General features: G+C 35.9%; 1 protein-coding gene across 2 annotated transcripts in view; it reads right to left on the reverse strand.

Annotated features, from left to right (window-relative positions):
* The window catches only part of SRBD1 (S1 RNA binding domain 1), a 222,224-nt gene that overhangs the window by 156,878 nt on the left and 50,495 nt on the right, over positions 1–14,851 (reverse strand). For both annotated transcript variants that reach the window (XM_082851880.1, XM_082851879.1), the window contains exons 12-14: positions 11,278–11,435; positions 7,133–7,223; positions 6,298–6,405 (exon numbers count right to left, since the gene is read on the reverse strand). In XM_082851880.1, the coding sequence (XP_082708006.1) occupies positions 6,298–6,405; positions 7,133–7,223; positions 11,278–11,435 (357 nt within the window). The remainder of the gene's footprint in view (positions 1–6,297; positions 6,406–7,132; positions 7,224–11,277; positions 11,436–14,851) is intronic.

Raw genomic sequence — 14,851 nt, forward strand, 5'->3', positions numbered from 1 at the left:
ACTGATAGGTTTAAAACTAAAGATACATCAAAGATTGGAAATAATCCAGCTGTCAAACAACAGGAGATGTCAAAAATATGGTATAACCAAACAAGAGAAGTAAGGTAGGGAAAAGGGAGGGAAGAAGGAAAAAAAATGAGGGAAGGAGAAAGGAAGCAGGAAAGGAGAGGAGAGGAGGAAAAGGAAGGGAAGAAATCAGGTCTCTGCTGTTTACAAAACACCAGAGTTGGCGAAAAGAGAGGCCTTAAGAAAGAATGGGGGAAATCGGCACCCATTCCTTGTTCAAAACTACCCTCAGGTTATCTAACAGCCTTCTACTCTCTGTTTCTGTTATCTAAGCTGATTGAAGTTCTCTCATTAATTTTTGGTTTCTTGGAGAATAAAGTTTCAAAGCAGCCATACAAGTAACTGAGGATAATGAGGTTTTGTGGCTTCAAAACAAAAAGTCAGAAGACTTAAAAGTGTCGAGCATAATACAAAACTCAAAAGCCACAAAGAAAAAGAGACAAATCTGAGAAAATAATATTTTAAATTCGATATGAAATACAGCTCAAATTGTAAACACAAAAACAGGGGAAATGATTAGCAAAATTTGCAAAAATTATGACAGATTAATCATTACTATAGACATTTACAAATCTGAACAAGATAAGCAATTATGAACAAGATGAAAACCTCTTAAAGAAAAAAAAATGGGCAAAGGACTTCCCTGGTGGTTCAGCGGTAAAGAATCTGCTGCAGGGGACACGGGTTTGATCCCTGGTCAGGGAACTAAGATCCCACATGCCGCGGGGCAACTAAGCCCGCATACCACAACTACTGAGCCCAACCAGAGAGCCGGTGTGCTGCAAACTACAGAGCCCACGCACTCTGGAGCCTGCGTGCCACAACTAGAGAGAAGCCCAGTGCCTCAATGAAAGATCCCACGTGCCGCAACTTAGACCCGATGCAGTCAAAAACAATAGATAAATAAATAAATAAAATGGGCAAAGGCCACAAACAAGACATCCATCCATACACAAAAAATCCAGAAATGGCCAATAAATATATAAAAAGATATCTGACCTCATTAATAACAATAATAATGTGCTGTTCTAAGCCCTTTATACTATATATAAACTCATTTAACATTCAATGATAACTCTATAGGATGCGTACTATTATCATTCCACTTTATGCATGATGAAACTGAAATAGAGGCAGGTTTATTGGTATGAGAAGATGATAATATATTAAGTAGGGAAAAGGTTGTAAACCATGTACAGTGAGTTCCTTTTCATAATACACACACACACACGCACACAAGAAAAATCTAGAAATATGCTCTAAAATATAAATAACGGTTTAGATAATAGAAAATCCTGTCACTTATCTATATTTTTCAATCAATCTATAATAAATATTATCTTTAAAGAAATATATGCTTTTTAAATTTTAATCAAAAGATTCTCATTAGCTTCACTATTATGCAGTTTTCACAAATGACTTAACCCTTTGAAGATCAATCTGTTCCCTACAATTAAGTTATACTCTGAAAGGTACATCAAGTTATCTCAAGCAACAGAGCTATGATTCCTTAAATTGTATCTTCTGGGCTTCCTTGGTGGCGCAGTGGTTAAGAACCCGCCTGCCAATGCAGGGGACATGGGTTCGAGCCCTGGTCCAGGAAGATCCCACGTGCCGCGGAGCAACTAAGCCCGTGCACCACAACTACTGAGCCTGCATTCTATAGTCCGCGAGCCACAGCTACTGAGCCCACGTGCCACAGCTACTGAAGCCCGTGCACCTAGAGCCCATGCTCCACAACAAGAGAGGCCACCGCAATGAGAAGCCCGCATACCGCAACAAAGAGTAGCCCCCGCTCGCCACAACTAGAGAAAGCCCGCGCACAGCAACCAAGATCCAATGCAACCAAAAATAATAATAAATTAATTTAAAAAAATTATATCTTCCTTCTGTTAAATGTCTGGTATGCTTCTGAAATAAAATAAGAAGAAAGAGGTCCAATGTGTATTCCACAGATGTCCAAAACCAACGCTTTTTTCCTAATAGGGTCTGGCTACCTGCTTAACCTTCACTGACCAGGCCCCTTGGTATACATCTAACCTCAAAAATTAAAACTCCAATCCTCCACTACAGCTCCCCTGCCCTTTCCTCATTCTGTCGTCACATACCACACCTTATCGGTTCATTCCATTTTCTAATTCTTTTCACTATGCTAATGAATAATGTCATTCGGAAGCAAAATTAATTTCTCTTCTTTTCTATATTTGCCTGCTCAAAGTCATTCGTATATTGCAGCTTTTAGAGTAGAAACATTAAGCATGGGGTCTGAATTAACAGCACAAAATTTTATTTTCCATTTTCTGCTCCCAGGTTTTGAGGGGTTTCATGTATCTGTGATTCTCCAGAATGTACATAATGCTGTGATTTCTAGCAATGTTTCCACTATCAGCATGAATCTTGCCAATCATGGTTTAAAATATAAGACAGCAAGTATTAGAGATTACTTATAATTCTTTCATAATTCATTAATAAATATATAACTAACCATACAATACTTTTATTTCAGAAATCATCATTTATCTTTGGCAAAATATAAGTCTATAATCCATCAAATGCAAATTTCTGTATCAATGAAAAAATACAGAAAACAGTACATCATAGGTTTACCAAAGCATTAAGCAGAGGGGAAATTTTCCGTAATTGTTGCAGACATTAATTCCTGTCTATAGCCTTGAAAAGACTTATCTGATTAAAAATAGTTTTATTGTTAATATTTGACAATTCAAATTAGTAATATTTATTGAGATGCATCTATAAGTACAGAAATATGCAATGTGAAGGAGGCAGAGATAAGTAAAACATAGTACCCTGATTTAAGAAGGTATCAATGTAGGAGAAACCAGATACAGTGCATATAAACACAAATGTCTCATAAGGAGCTAGCCATTTCTACATTTCAATAAATTTTACCATTGCTACACAAAAGAAAACACTATATTTTACCAAGGAAAAACGGATTTAGAAAAAAGAAAAGAGAGAGAAGGGCTTCCCTGGTGGCGCAGTGGTTGAGAGTCCGCCTGCCGATGCAGGGGACACGGGTTCGTGCCCCGGTCCGGGAAGATCCCACATGCCGTGGAGCGGCTAGGCCCGTGAGCCATGGCCGCTGAGCCTGCACGTCCGGAGCCAGTGCTCCGCAACGGGAAAGGCCACAACAGTGAGAGGCCCGCGTACCGCAAAAAAAAAAAAAAAAAAAAAAAAGAGAGAAGAAAATAATCAAGTGTGACATTTTAAAATGAATGGGAACAAATATTCAGACACCCAAAAAATAAAGTGACCGCCTACTATGGGCCAGAGGATTGAAAAGAACAGATCATTCTAGCACATACTTAAAACAAATGACACATATAATACTGTAGAATTTCTTTTCACAAACACTTGCAACTTTAAACATGTGTGACGAACTAAGATCTAGCATAGTTATATTCTACAACTTAATCCATTTTTTTTTTCTCCTTTGGTAACTGAGATTTGAAGCTCTGGATGACTTCCTCCATAAGAGATATAAGTATCAGAGTTTACAAGGTATTTTAAGAGAAATGACAGAGAGAAGTTAGATGGATGGGTCAGGATGCATGGGGTTTACAAGTTAGAAGATAAATCATGGTGTATGTTAACCTATGGCAAGTAGGTCAGGGCAAAAGCTGTTAGAAGGAACAGATAAGAAGGAATGTGCTGGTGGATGTGTCAGGAAAAGGTTTTCCAGGATGAGCAGAATTATAGGAATGCCTATCAGATTATCTGTTCAAGACAATCTGTTCAGATTATCTGTTGAAAATGACTGCTAGAGAAAGCATGGGAATTTCAACTTAAGTGTAGTTTGCGATGTAATTTCAAACCATTAGATGAGAAAATATGGTTTCTTCATAAAGGCATGTTGAACTGGCAAAATGATAACAAAATGAAGTTGAACAGCCGATTCCCTAAAGCACACACTGTAACTTCTGATTAAGTATTTGCATCATTGAGGATTTCAAAAGCACATAATAAAATACTAGCAAATATATTCCAAAAGTACATTAAAAGAATAATACACTACGACAAAGAAAAGTTCGAGTCAGAACTGCAGAGATGGTTCAATTGTAGGAAATCTACTACTTTTACGATTCAGCATATTGATCAAAAGAGGATAAAAAACCTTTTTAGAGAAAAATTATTATGGCAAAATTCTGAAAAAGCATTAACGTTATCTTTTATTCTTGATTTTTAAAGTATAATAAAACAGGAATCAGTATTTTTAAAACACTCATAAATAAGACAATTTCCTTTAAAAGATTTAAAAAAAATATATACAAAAGGCAGTACCATACTTAAGGGAAACACTAGAAGCATTCTAATAAAATTAAAGGAGGAAAAAAAACCTCCACTATCACTACTACTATTTAATAGCTTTTCAAAGATACTGCATGATACCTTTAAAGAGAAGAAAATAAAAAGGTATAAAACTAGAAAAAGAACTGATAAATTCATCATCTTTTGCAGATGATATGACCATATCATATCTCTTGAAATCCAAGAAAATGAACTGAAAAACTAATTATAAACAATGAAAGAATTCTGTACTATGGTTGGGGGACCAAACTAACATTAAAAAAGTGCTCCTTCATAGAGATATAAAGTAACGTAGTAAAGTAATTCTTAATACAAACACAAAAAGAGAGAAATATAAAAGAAAGTTTTAATATTGAATATGAAAAATAATTATAAAGAAAACTTCAAAATGTTACTGAAAGCAAAAGCGTTCCCCATTTTAATGATGGAAAGAGAAACTCAGAGAGGCAGAGTAAGTCTTCCAAACTTGCATAACTAGTAAATGGTGACAACAAAAGATGAACCCAGATTTGTCTGGCTCCAAAGCTCATCCTCTTTCTATTACCATATACTGCTGCAAGTTCAAGAAAGAGAGCCTCTGTAAGCAAATTCAGTTGAAATCCAACAAGTCTTCACTATTTAATGTTTCTAATAATTTGAAAGTTCTATTTATAATCACTATAAATGTACCCAAGATATTTATATACAATTAATGTGAACAAGTTAAAAAGAAATCAAAGAAGTTGCCTGAAATAAACTGTATTTGCTATGTCAGGTCCTTGTGGTAGGTTCTCAAAAGGACTGGGTACGTGTGCAATTCCCAGAATAGAGAAGATCCACAGTATTTCCCAGACCAAACTGAATAAGAAGGAGAGGGAAAAAAGCTGAGCCAAACTATTCAACCTGATCCTATACTGAACCATGATCCCATGGCACCTACAGTTTGTCCCTGACCTTCTAATCCCCTTTGGTTACTCTGCATTTGTTTTTCTAACATCTTGATTATACTCTTGGCACACGGAATATTACACTAAATACAAGACCCCTCTCTTTTGGCCTATCTGAATGGATCCTAGAATTCTTCTTCCTGTGCTGGCTTTTGGTTTTGTTTTGTTGATCCTGATCCCATACTTATCAGTTGACTATACTTAGTTATTACATTTCTCAAAAAGCAGTGGGAGATGGCTCTTACATGCTCTCCCCTAGATATCATCTATTATAACTATCTTCTCTCCTGAATTAAACCCTTTAGGATTTAGCATTCTACCATACTTTGGAAAAGGTAAAGGTGGCTATTTGAGGTTCAAAGGGAAAGTAAGGAAACAATGGTGAATGACAGCAAAACTACTACAGATCTAGGAGCAGGACTAAAGAAATGGGTCATGCTAATACAAAGTTATTTAGAAGTCAACTGTATGCCTATACAAAATGAGAGCATGTGATGAAGAGATTAACAAGAAAGGAACATCAGAAATGCTTTAAAAAAAAAAAGAAAAGAAACACTTTTAATTTGTAATACTTACCTTGGCTCTCAGTTCTGAAGGCCAATGACTCATAGTCATCAAAACTTTGGGAGAAGAAGGCTAAGTTATCCATGGTCTATAGCTGCTAGACCTATACACCATTCTACTTATTAGTCACTAGTTAGCTAGAGCCATCACACAAAGTACTGCCTGGAAAATCCCATGAATTCAAGTAAGCCCTAACTTGCTGCATCTGTGAGCGGTTTCAGGATACTGAAATGCCAATTTCTCCAAGACGCAGACACTTTACATTGTCCTGCAAAGCTCTTACGAATAGGAAGAAGTGATATGAGGGCAAATAAGAAGTACATCTTAAAAAGACAAGGGAGAATTTATCACAGAAGGAACTTCAGAAGTTCCTTTGCCTCTCAAAGAAAACAAACATTCCTAACATCCTTACCAGTAAACAATGTCCAGTGGTGCAAAGTAGTTTTTCATTATCAGGTCAGCAAAGTAAGCTTCTGTTTCCCGGCAGGCAGTTCCATTTCCAATCACCACTGTGCTGCAGCTTCAAGGAGAAACAGAATGAGAAAGTGGATGAGATCAAGGCACGCTTCTAAATCAATCAGGAGAAAATGGACAGAATGCACGAACAGTATTATATGACGCTCTTATTCTCTCATATATCCAAGCAATCTCTCCACTATCTCACAGGGGACACACAGACTTATGTAGAATCAAAGACACTGCTCCTGCACTTGGTATTATAGGAGGCAGTGGAGAAATGTCTTATGGTCACACAATCTCAAGAATAGTCAGCTTTCTTCCCATCTAGAAGGAATGAAATTTAGACATGAGTAAGTAAACTCTGGAACATTCTAAGCCATAATAAAGAATTATGACTGCATTATGTGATATGTTTTCAAGTAATTTCTGAAGCTTCTCTAACTACTGCCACATCCATTCCTCAGATCCATGAAAAAGAAAGAAAGAGAGAGAGGGAGGGAGGGAGGAAGAAAGAAAGAGAGAGAGAAGGCCCAAACTGAAGAATTAAAATCTCACTTTTGGTCATATTACCACCTTTGTTTAGTGAAGGCGGCAGAGGAAGGGAGTAGCATTCCTCCAGAGTCTCCAAATGTAGAGTTCTCCAGCAATTTGCCCCAGCATTGTTTTACATGGTTCCTTTTCTAACACCAAGGCACTTCCCTTAATCCCTCCCACCAAATTACGGACTTCAAAGATATCTCTGATTGGCTGAGCCACTGAAATACTCAAAAGGTTACTTATTTTCATACTTGAAATTCAGCAAAAGCCTCTTTATTTTCTCTGCCTCTCGGAAGCCTTGTCCACAATGCAAGTATACCACATCAGTATGAAGTATCTGACCTTAGGAAAAAATGAAAAGAAAAGGCCATTTTGTAAGAAATTACAAAACATAACACACCACTGATTCGATTAAGCAAGCTGAAATGAAAAGGGGACTGGTTCATCTTTTTTTTTTTTTTTTTTTGTGGTACGCGGGCCTCTCACTGTTGTGGCCTCTCCCGTTGCGGAGCGCAGGCTCCGGACGCGCAGGCTCAGCGGCCATGGCTCACAGGCCCAGCCACTCCGCGGCATGTGGGATCTTCCCGGACCGGGGTACGAACCCGTGTCCCCTGCATCGGCAGACAGACTCTCAACCACTGCGCCACCAGGGAAGCCCCTGGTTCATCTTTTAAAATGCAGTCTGAATCTTTCATATTCCTTAATCAGATTCCCCCTTAAGCATTCTGAAATTTTGTTACCTCCAAAGTTATTAGAACTCTGTTTTGCTATACAAAAATCATTATCAACTAGATAATATGCCATGATACTAAAAGATAAATGATTTTTAATAACACTTAACATCAAAAATAGTAAAAGCTGGGACTTCCCTGGTGGCGCAGTGGTTAAGAATCCACCTGCCAATGTAGGGGACATGGGTTCGAGCCCTGGTCCAGGAAGATCCCAGATACCACAGAGCAACTAAGCCCATACGCCACAACTACCGAGCCTGTACTCTAGAGCCCACAAGCCACAACTACTGAGCCCGCGCACCACAACTACTGAAGCCCACACACCTAGAGCCTGTGCTCAGCAACAAGAGAAGCCACCACATGAGAAGCCTGCGCACCGCAACGAAGAGTAGCCACCCAAAGAGCAGCCCCCACTTGCCGCAACTAGAAAAAGCCAGAAAACCTGCATGCAGCAACGAAGACCCAACGCAGCCAAAAAATAAATAAAATTAAAAAAAAATAGTAAAAGCTAACATTTACTGAATATTTACTATATATCAGTGAGTGTTGTAATACTATTCTATTTCTTCCTTTGGGTTGTAGATATGTGAATTTCTTTACCTTATGTAATTTTTTCAGCTGCATAGTTATGAACTGTGAGCTTCTCTGTACTATATTTCAGACAGAAATATATTTTAAAATTTGAGGGTAACTCCTAAAGAACAGAAATAATGAGCTAAGTGACCAAATTAGGAAGTTAGGAAAAGGACGACAGAATAATCTCAAAGGAAGTGGAAGGAAGAAAATAATAAAGTTAAAAAAGCAGAAATTAATGAAATAGAAAAAAAACATATAAAACAGAGAAGACCAATGAAGCTTAAAATTTTAAATCACCTGTTAAGAAAAATACATACTTTTAGCTATACCTATCAAGTAAAAGAAAGGATGACACAAATAAATTATATTAGAAATGAAAAGGGAGTATAACTAGAGATTCAGCACAAATTTAAAAGATACAGAGAGATTATTATAAACAACTTGATGTTAATTTAGATTAAATGATGAAATGGATAAATTCTTGGAAAAGTCTTACCAAAACAGACTGAAAATACATATGCATGTATGTATGTGTGCATAAAATTTTAAAAAGAACCATTCTATAAACAATACAAATACAGTAAAGGATAAAAGCCATATGATAGCTCAATAGATTCAGGAAAAAACACTGACACAATATACTTCCCGTTTATTGTAAAAATGCACAGCATGAAAAAAGAGCAACTTAGAACAGCAAAATCAAAAGCCCATGACTATATTTATAAAAAAAAAAGTATCCCCACAAAACGCAAAAGGTGAGCAGGTGGGAACAATGCACCAATAACCACCAAGACCAATGTGCATCAGCATTTCTGTGGGAGGAGGCACAGAGAAACAATGGAGTATCTCATGGACCTGAGATTGGAGGAAGCCTCAAAATGTCAGTAGGTACTTCCCTGGAAATCAAAACTGGCCCATTTGAGAATAGAAAGTAAAACTGGAAAAGACCTTTGCATACTGTAATTTATAGGTCAGTACAAAGGTTGCACAGTAAGTTCAGAAAGAACTGGAAAACTCTGATCTCTGAACTCTTGAAATTAACAAGTAGAACATTCTTTTCAAGACAAAACCCCACAGAGAAAAAACTGTTGAGCATCATATTCACATTGAGCAAGGTAAGGACAGTATGGACAAAGGGGAAAAAAAGTCTAGATAAAAGGAAAGAAAGCAATAGGAAAGCAAATTTCAGAAAGTATAAGGTTATCTCTCTATCCAAATAGATAAAGTTTTTCTTCCCAATAGTTTGGAAAAAGTAGAAATGATAGTTCTAGAGATATACAGCTAGCCTTCCATCCTAAAAGTTGAGAAAAACTAATTTGATGTAAAACTAAGCAGAAAACTAATGTAAACTGATGTAAAACTAACAGAAAACGATCATAGTCAAATTTCATATAGAATAATTATTTTTCAAATCAGGAAATAAAAAAGACTAGTATGATGTCCTTACAGAAAGATGTGCCCCAAAACAGAGGAAAAACTGTAACCTAATATATAAGAACAAGCTACCAAAAAAAAAAAGATTAGAGAAAATGAGAATAAAATAAATCAGAATTAGAAATGTCAGAAGTAAGATGAAAGAACTTAGGAATGAATTAAATATGAAAGAAAACGTTATTCTAGGAATGAAAACATAAACCAAAAGAAACATAAGAAAAATGTAAACAATCAAAAAAATTAAAAGGTGAAGAAGTTCACCACAGAACTGTAATCTATTTTTTATAAATACCAAATGGAAATTCAAAAACTTAAAAACATAACTTAAATAAATAACTCAATGGATGGATTTAATAGCACATTAGACATAGCAGAATAGAGGATTAATTAACTTAAAGACAATCAATAAAAAATAAAAGAATTGAAAATAGAAGAGGAAATTGAATGGTCTAAAATACACGCAATTAGAATTCCAGAAAGAGATGCAAGAAGGTCTACAAACCTCAAGCAGAATTCACATCCCCTTCCCTCCAAAACAAATAAATAACACACACACAAACAGCTAAGCATATAAGAAAACTTCTGAAAGCCACAAAGAAAAAATCTTAGCAGGCAGAGGAAAAAATTATCACCTTCAAAGGAGCAATAATAAGATTTTTGTCTGACTTCTCAACAGAAACTGTAAGAGCCAGGAAAAAAAAAAAAAAAAGAAAGAAAGAAATGACATCTTTAAAGCACTGAAAATAACTGCCAATCTTGAATTCTACACCCAGCAAAAATATTTTTCAAAACCGAAGGCAAATCAGAAACTTTCAGACAAAAAAAACGAGACAATTTGTCACTAGCTGATCCACATTAAAAAGAAACAGACTAGAGTTTTAGGAAGAAAGAAAGTGATCTCAAATGGAAACACAGAAATGCAGAAAGAAATGAAGATAACAGAAAGGGCAAATAAATGAGTAAACAGGAAAAAAAATACTGACTGGACAAAACAATAAAAATGTCTCGTGGTATTTAAAATATACACAGAATCAGGACTTCCCTAGTGGTCCAGTGGTTAAGAATCCGCCTTCCATTGCAGGGGACGCAGGTTCAATCCCTGGTTGGGGAACTAAGATCCCACATGCCACGGGGCAACTAAGCCTGTGAGCTGCAACTACTAAGCCCGCGCACTCTGGAGCCCACTTGCCACAACTAGAGAGAAGCCCACGCGCAGCAACTAGAGAAGCCCGTGTGCCGCAACAAAAAGATCCTGCATGCTGCAACTAAGACCCAATGCAGCCAAATAAATAAATAAATATTTTTTAAAAAACAAAAATAAAATATACACAGAATCAAAATGTATCATATATAAATGCAGTCAGTATAAACAGAAGTTGATGGGGGATAAGCAGAGTTATTAAAGTCTGAGCCCAGTTAATCCTCAATATATCCATTGTGACCTAGGAAAGGGCATAAATGATAGTAAATGTTGACTGAGTCAACAAACAGGCCCAACAGGAAGCTTCATCCTGATTCCTATATCGCTTTTTGTGAGAAAACCATCTTCTATTCCTTGAAAATTAGCATTATTTCCAAATCCTCATGAAGTATATGAAGTGAAATTTATGACCAACCAAACAACTTCTATATAAAACGCTGAAAGGTATGCTTACTGGTAGGAGAAATTATAGCTAATTTGCAACCGTGTTTATAACCGGGATCCACTCCCATCAAGGTACGCCCTGGGACAGGGCTTGTTAAAAGGAGCTGACGAAGGTTCCGTCCAAACATCATTACTGATTCTTTCTCTGCATCTGATGTTAGTTTGGCTCTTTAGAAATAGAAAAAGAGAAGAAAAAAGATAAAGTATTCAGTTTTCATTCATTCAAATTTTCTTCCAGAAAAAGAACACAATTATTCCTCATTGGAGCATTCATTATAACAAAATAACTTAAGATCTTTAGAAATAGAAAAAGAGAAGAAAAAAGATAAAGTATTCAGTTTTCATTCATTCAAATTTTCTTCTGGAAAAAGAACACAATTATTCCTTATTGGAGCATTCATTATAACAAAATAACTTAAGAGAAAAAAAATCACATACAAAATTATATTGAGTCTCTTTTTGCTAAGCTCAGTAATGCAGATACCTCAAACAATTTTGTGGTATCAAACCTGCTGAGTGTGTCATACCTACACTCCTCTATCTGCTCACCCTTATATAAGAAATCTACATGTATAAGTATCTGTGTATATGAGAGAGACAGGGTGTATAAAGATTTGGACATTACATGGGATGTCAAAGTTTATCAGCTGATTAAAAATATAAACACATAATTAGTGGTCAATTACTGAATCATAAGTAGCCTCCTCCAACAATGCTTAGTTTTACACCCTCACCTATATATATCTCAAGGCCATCTTCTCACTTTATTCCATTCCCCACATCTATCCCCTCGTCATTCTCACAGTGATGTGACATGACCACAGATATTAATACCAGTCCAGAACCCTGTCTCACATAAATAATTTCCCAATTTTATCCAGAGAAGCTATTAAAAGTCTAATTTTCAAATTTTTTCTAGGATAAAAAAATATATCTCTATTGGACTTAAAGGCATTTGGAAACTAAGTTTTACACCATTTGCGTATTTAACAAGAGTTCTTAACATATTATCTCCTGAAACTCAAAAGAATTTATTAAAAGTATGTCTTCTCTATTAGACCAGGTTAAAAACAAACTGCATGCCAATGGCCACAAGAGCAAAAGCAATTCAGGGCACATTTCTATCAGCGTTGAGGTAGAATTATCTACATATCTAAAGGCACATACAGCTAACCAACATTTGTTTTCCTGGCTTAATTCAGCTTCTTACGGCTTTTCTCTCATCTTCTCTAATATTTCACTGTCATTCTCCCTGCATTCAGCCAAGCAACATGAAGATATCATTTCAGGTATTTCTAAATCTTCACGTTTAACTTTATTTATTGAGTGAGCACTTGTACTCAATCTTATATAAAGTACTGTGATTGATGTAAGAGATACAAAGCTGAAAAAATCCCTACCCTGAAGATCACTGTCTAGTGGAAGAAACAGAAAAATAAACAGATGAGTATAACACACGGTAGGGATAGCTAAATTAGGATAACTTTCTAAGAGATGTCTTCTCAGGTGAATCAAGAAGGATAAGTAATAGTTAAGCAAACAAAGGCAGGGATAGTAGCTGAAGAGCATTGAGAAAACACTCTAGGCAATAGAAGCAGCAGATGTCAAAGCTCATGGCTTATTTATAGAAAAAGCAAGTAACTTCATATGATAAAATAAAAAGAAATACCAAGACAAAGGGCTACAGAGGAAGAAAAACACAGACCACAAAGGGTTATTCTAAAGAGCTTGGATTTTATCCTGGAGACAAAGAAGATCCATTGAAGGATTTTAAGTAGAAGAGTATGAAATAATCAGGTGGGAATTTAAGGATGGCAATGTGGAATGTGTATTAGAAAATACAAGACAGAGATCATCTATGATCCTAGTATAGTAATTCAGACAAGAAATGATGATAACCTGAACTAACCATGGATATACTTTCTCCTAGTAAAGATGGAGATAAAGAGGAAGCAAAATTCAAGATATAATAAAAGATGGCATAATAGACAGCACTTGGTAATACTGATAATGTAGTTTTCATGAAAGAGGTATGTGTGAAAAATGACACAGGCATGAAAGATCATGACAGTCATGGAAAAAAAATGCAGAAGTAGACTCTGAATCTTATATAGTCAACTGAATAAAATGGCTGCAAAATAATATAGTCTATTTGATCTCTTTTAATACACACATATGAATGGAGAAAAGTCTAGTTAACAATGGCTATCTCTACGTGGTGAAATTATATGGGTTTTTTTTCCTTTGTTTTACTGATTCTTTCAATTTTTCTGCATTTGGACAAATTTCTTTTTAATTAGAGAATTAAGGTAATTTAATTACTTTAATAAATCAATTGAGGGTTTTCCCCCTCAACTGCTGTTTCAGGTAATTACAAGTATTTCTATGAAGAGACATATCTGTAGACAATGTCTGCAAACCAACTTATGGAATGAAATAAGACATATATTTTAACCACAGGCATTTTAGAAAAAGAGGAGGAAATTGCTCTTGCTTGCCACTGCTAATGGAAGTCAGAGAAGAATTATACATTAAATAATCCCACAGCAAACTGCACACATTAAATCTCAATGAAATTATTCCACAAGCAGTAAAGCTATTCACATCAAATATATGCAAAAATGTCAAATGCACCACTGGACATTATATGCGACATGAGAACACAAGATAAAAGGATGAATCAAGAGAATGAATGATTTTGATAAAAAAGAGGTTGGACAAAGGAGCTATATGTCCTTTTTAATAGTACCTGCTCACTCCTTACTCTAAATGCCTCCAAAGTCAATGGCCAAGTCCAGTAAAAGAAAAACAGACAAACATAAAGGCTGCTATAAATTCTAGTGAGGCTGAAGAGATGGCTAGAAATCTATAGTTTCCAGGTGACCCTTGCTGAAACACTAAATAAGTGGGAATGAAGAAAATCTATAGCAAATAGAAAGGAATATATGAAGGCATGGCTGGTGTCTAAACATTGACTACCAAGACAAAGGCCAGAGAGAAGCAGGAAAGAGGGTTTTTGCCTCCCAACATTTCTGTCCACCTCCTCCCCTAAAAACAATTTGGTACCTCACCTCTTTTGCAGTTCTTTGTAACCTTTAGTTCTTCTGCTAGTCCATTTAGATGGTCACCTTAATAATCTCCTAATATTTGTTCATCACTGCTGATAATTATTCATTGAAACAACTCCGTCTGCTAATATATATTAGCTTTCTCTCATAGTAATACATTCATCACGTGCTCCCCTGATATCCTTATGCTTTTTTTGGCTCTTTTACCTCTAAAACTGCTGCCAACTAACTTCTCCATTAACTTCTTAGTTTGTTTCTCCCAAGCCAAATCTCTCATCAATAAAACCATTTGTTTGGCTTGGTTGTCAAATTGCAAGACTAGTATTGCAGAACTGGAAGGGGTACACATTAAGTGGTCAAGATTTGAAAAGTATACCGTAATTAAGAGCTGTGTTTTGTGATCTATGCATGTGAATGCCTCTACAGATTGAAATCTATGCTTAAATTTAAGACTCTGTGATTATGACTCAGTTCTTTTGATTGGCTAATGGATCAACAAATATTTACTACACGCTT

Source organism: Leucopleurus acutus, assembly GCF_964270905.1.
Source record: "Leucopleurus acutus genome assembly, chromosome: 12".
Lineage (NCBI taxonomy): Eukaryota > Metazoa > Chordata > Mammalia > Artiodactyla > Delphinidae > Leucopleurus > Leucopleurus acutus.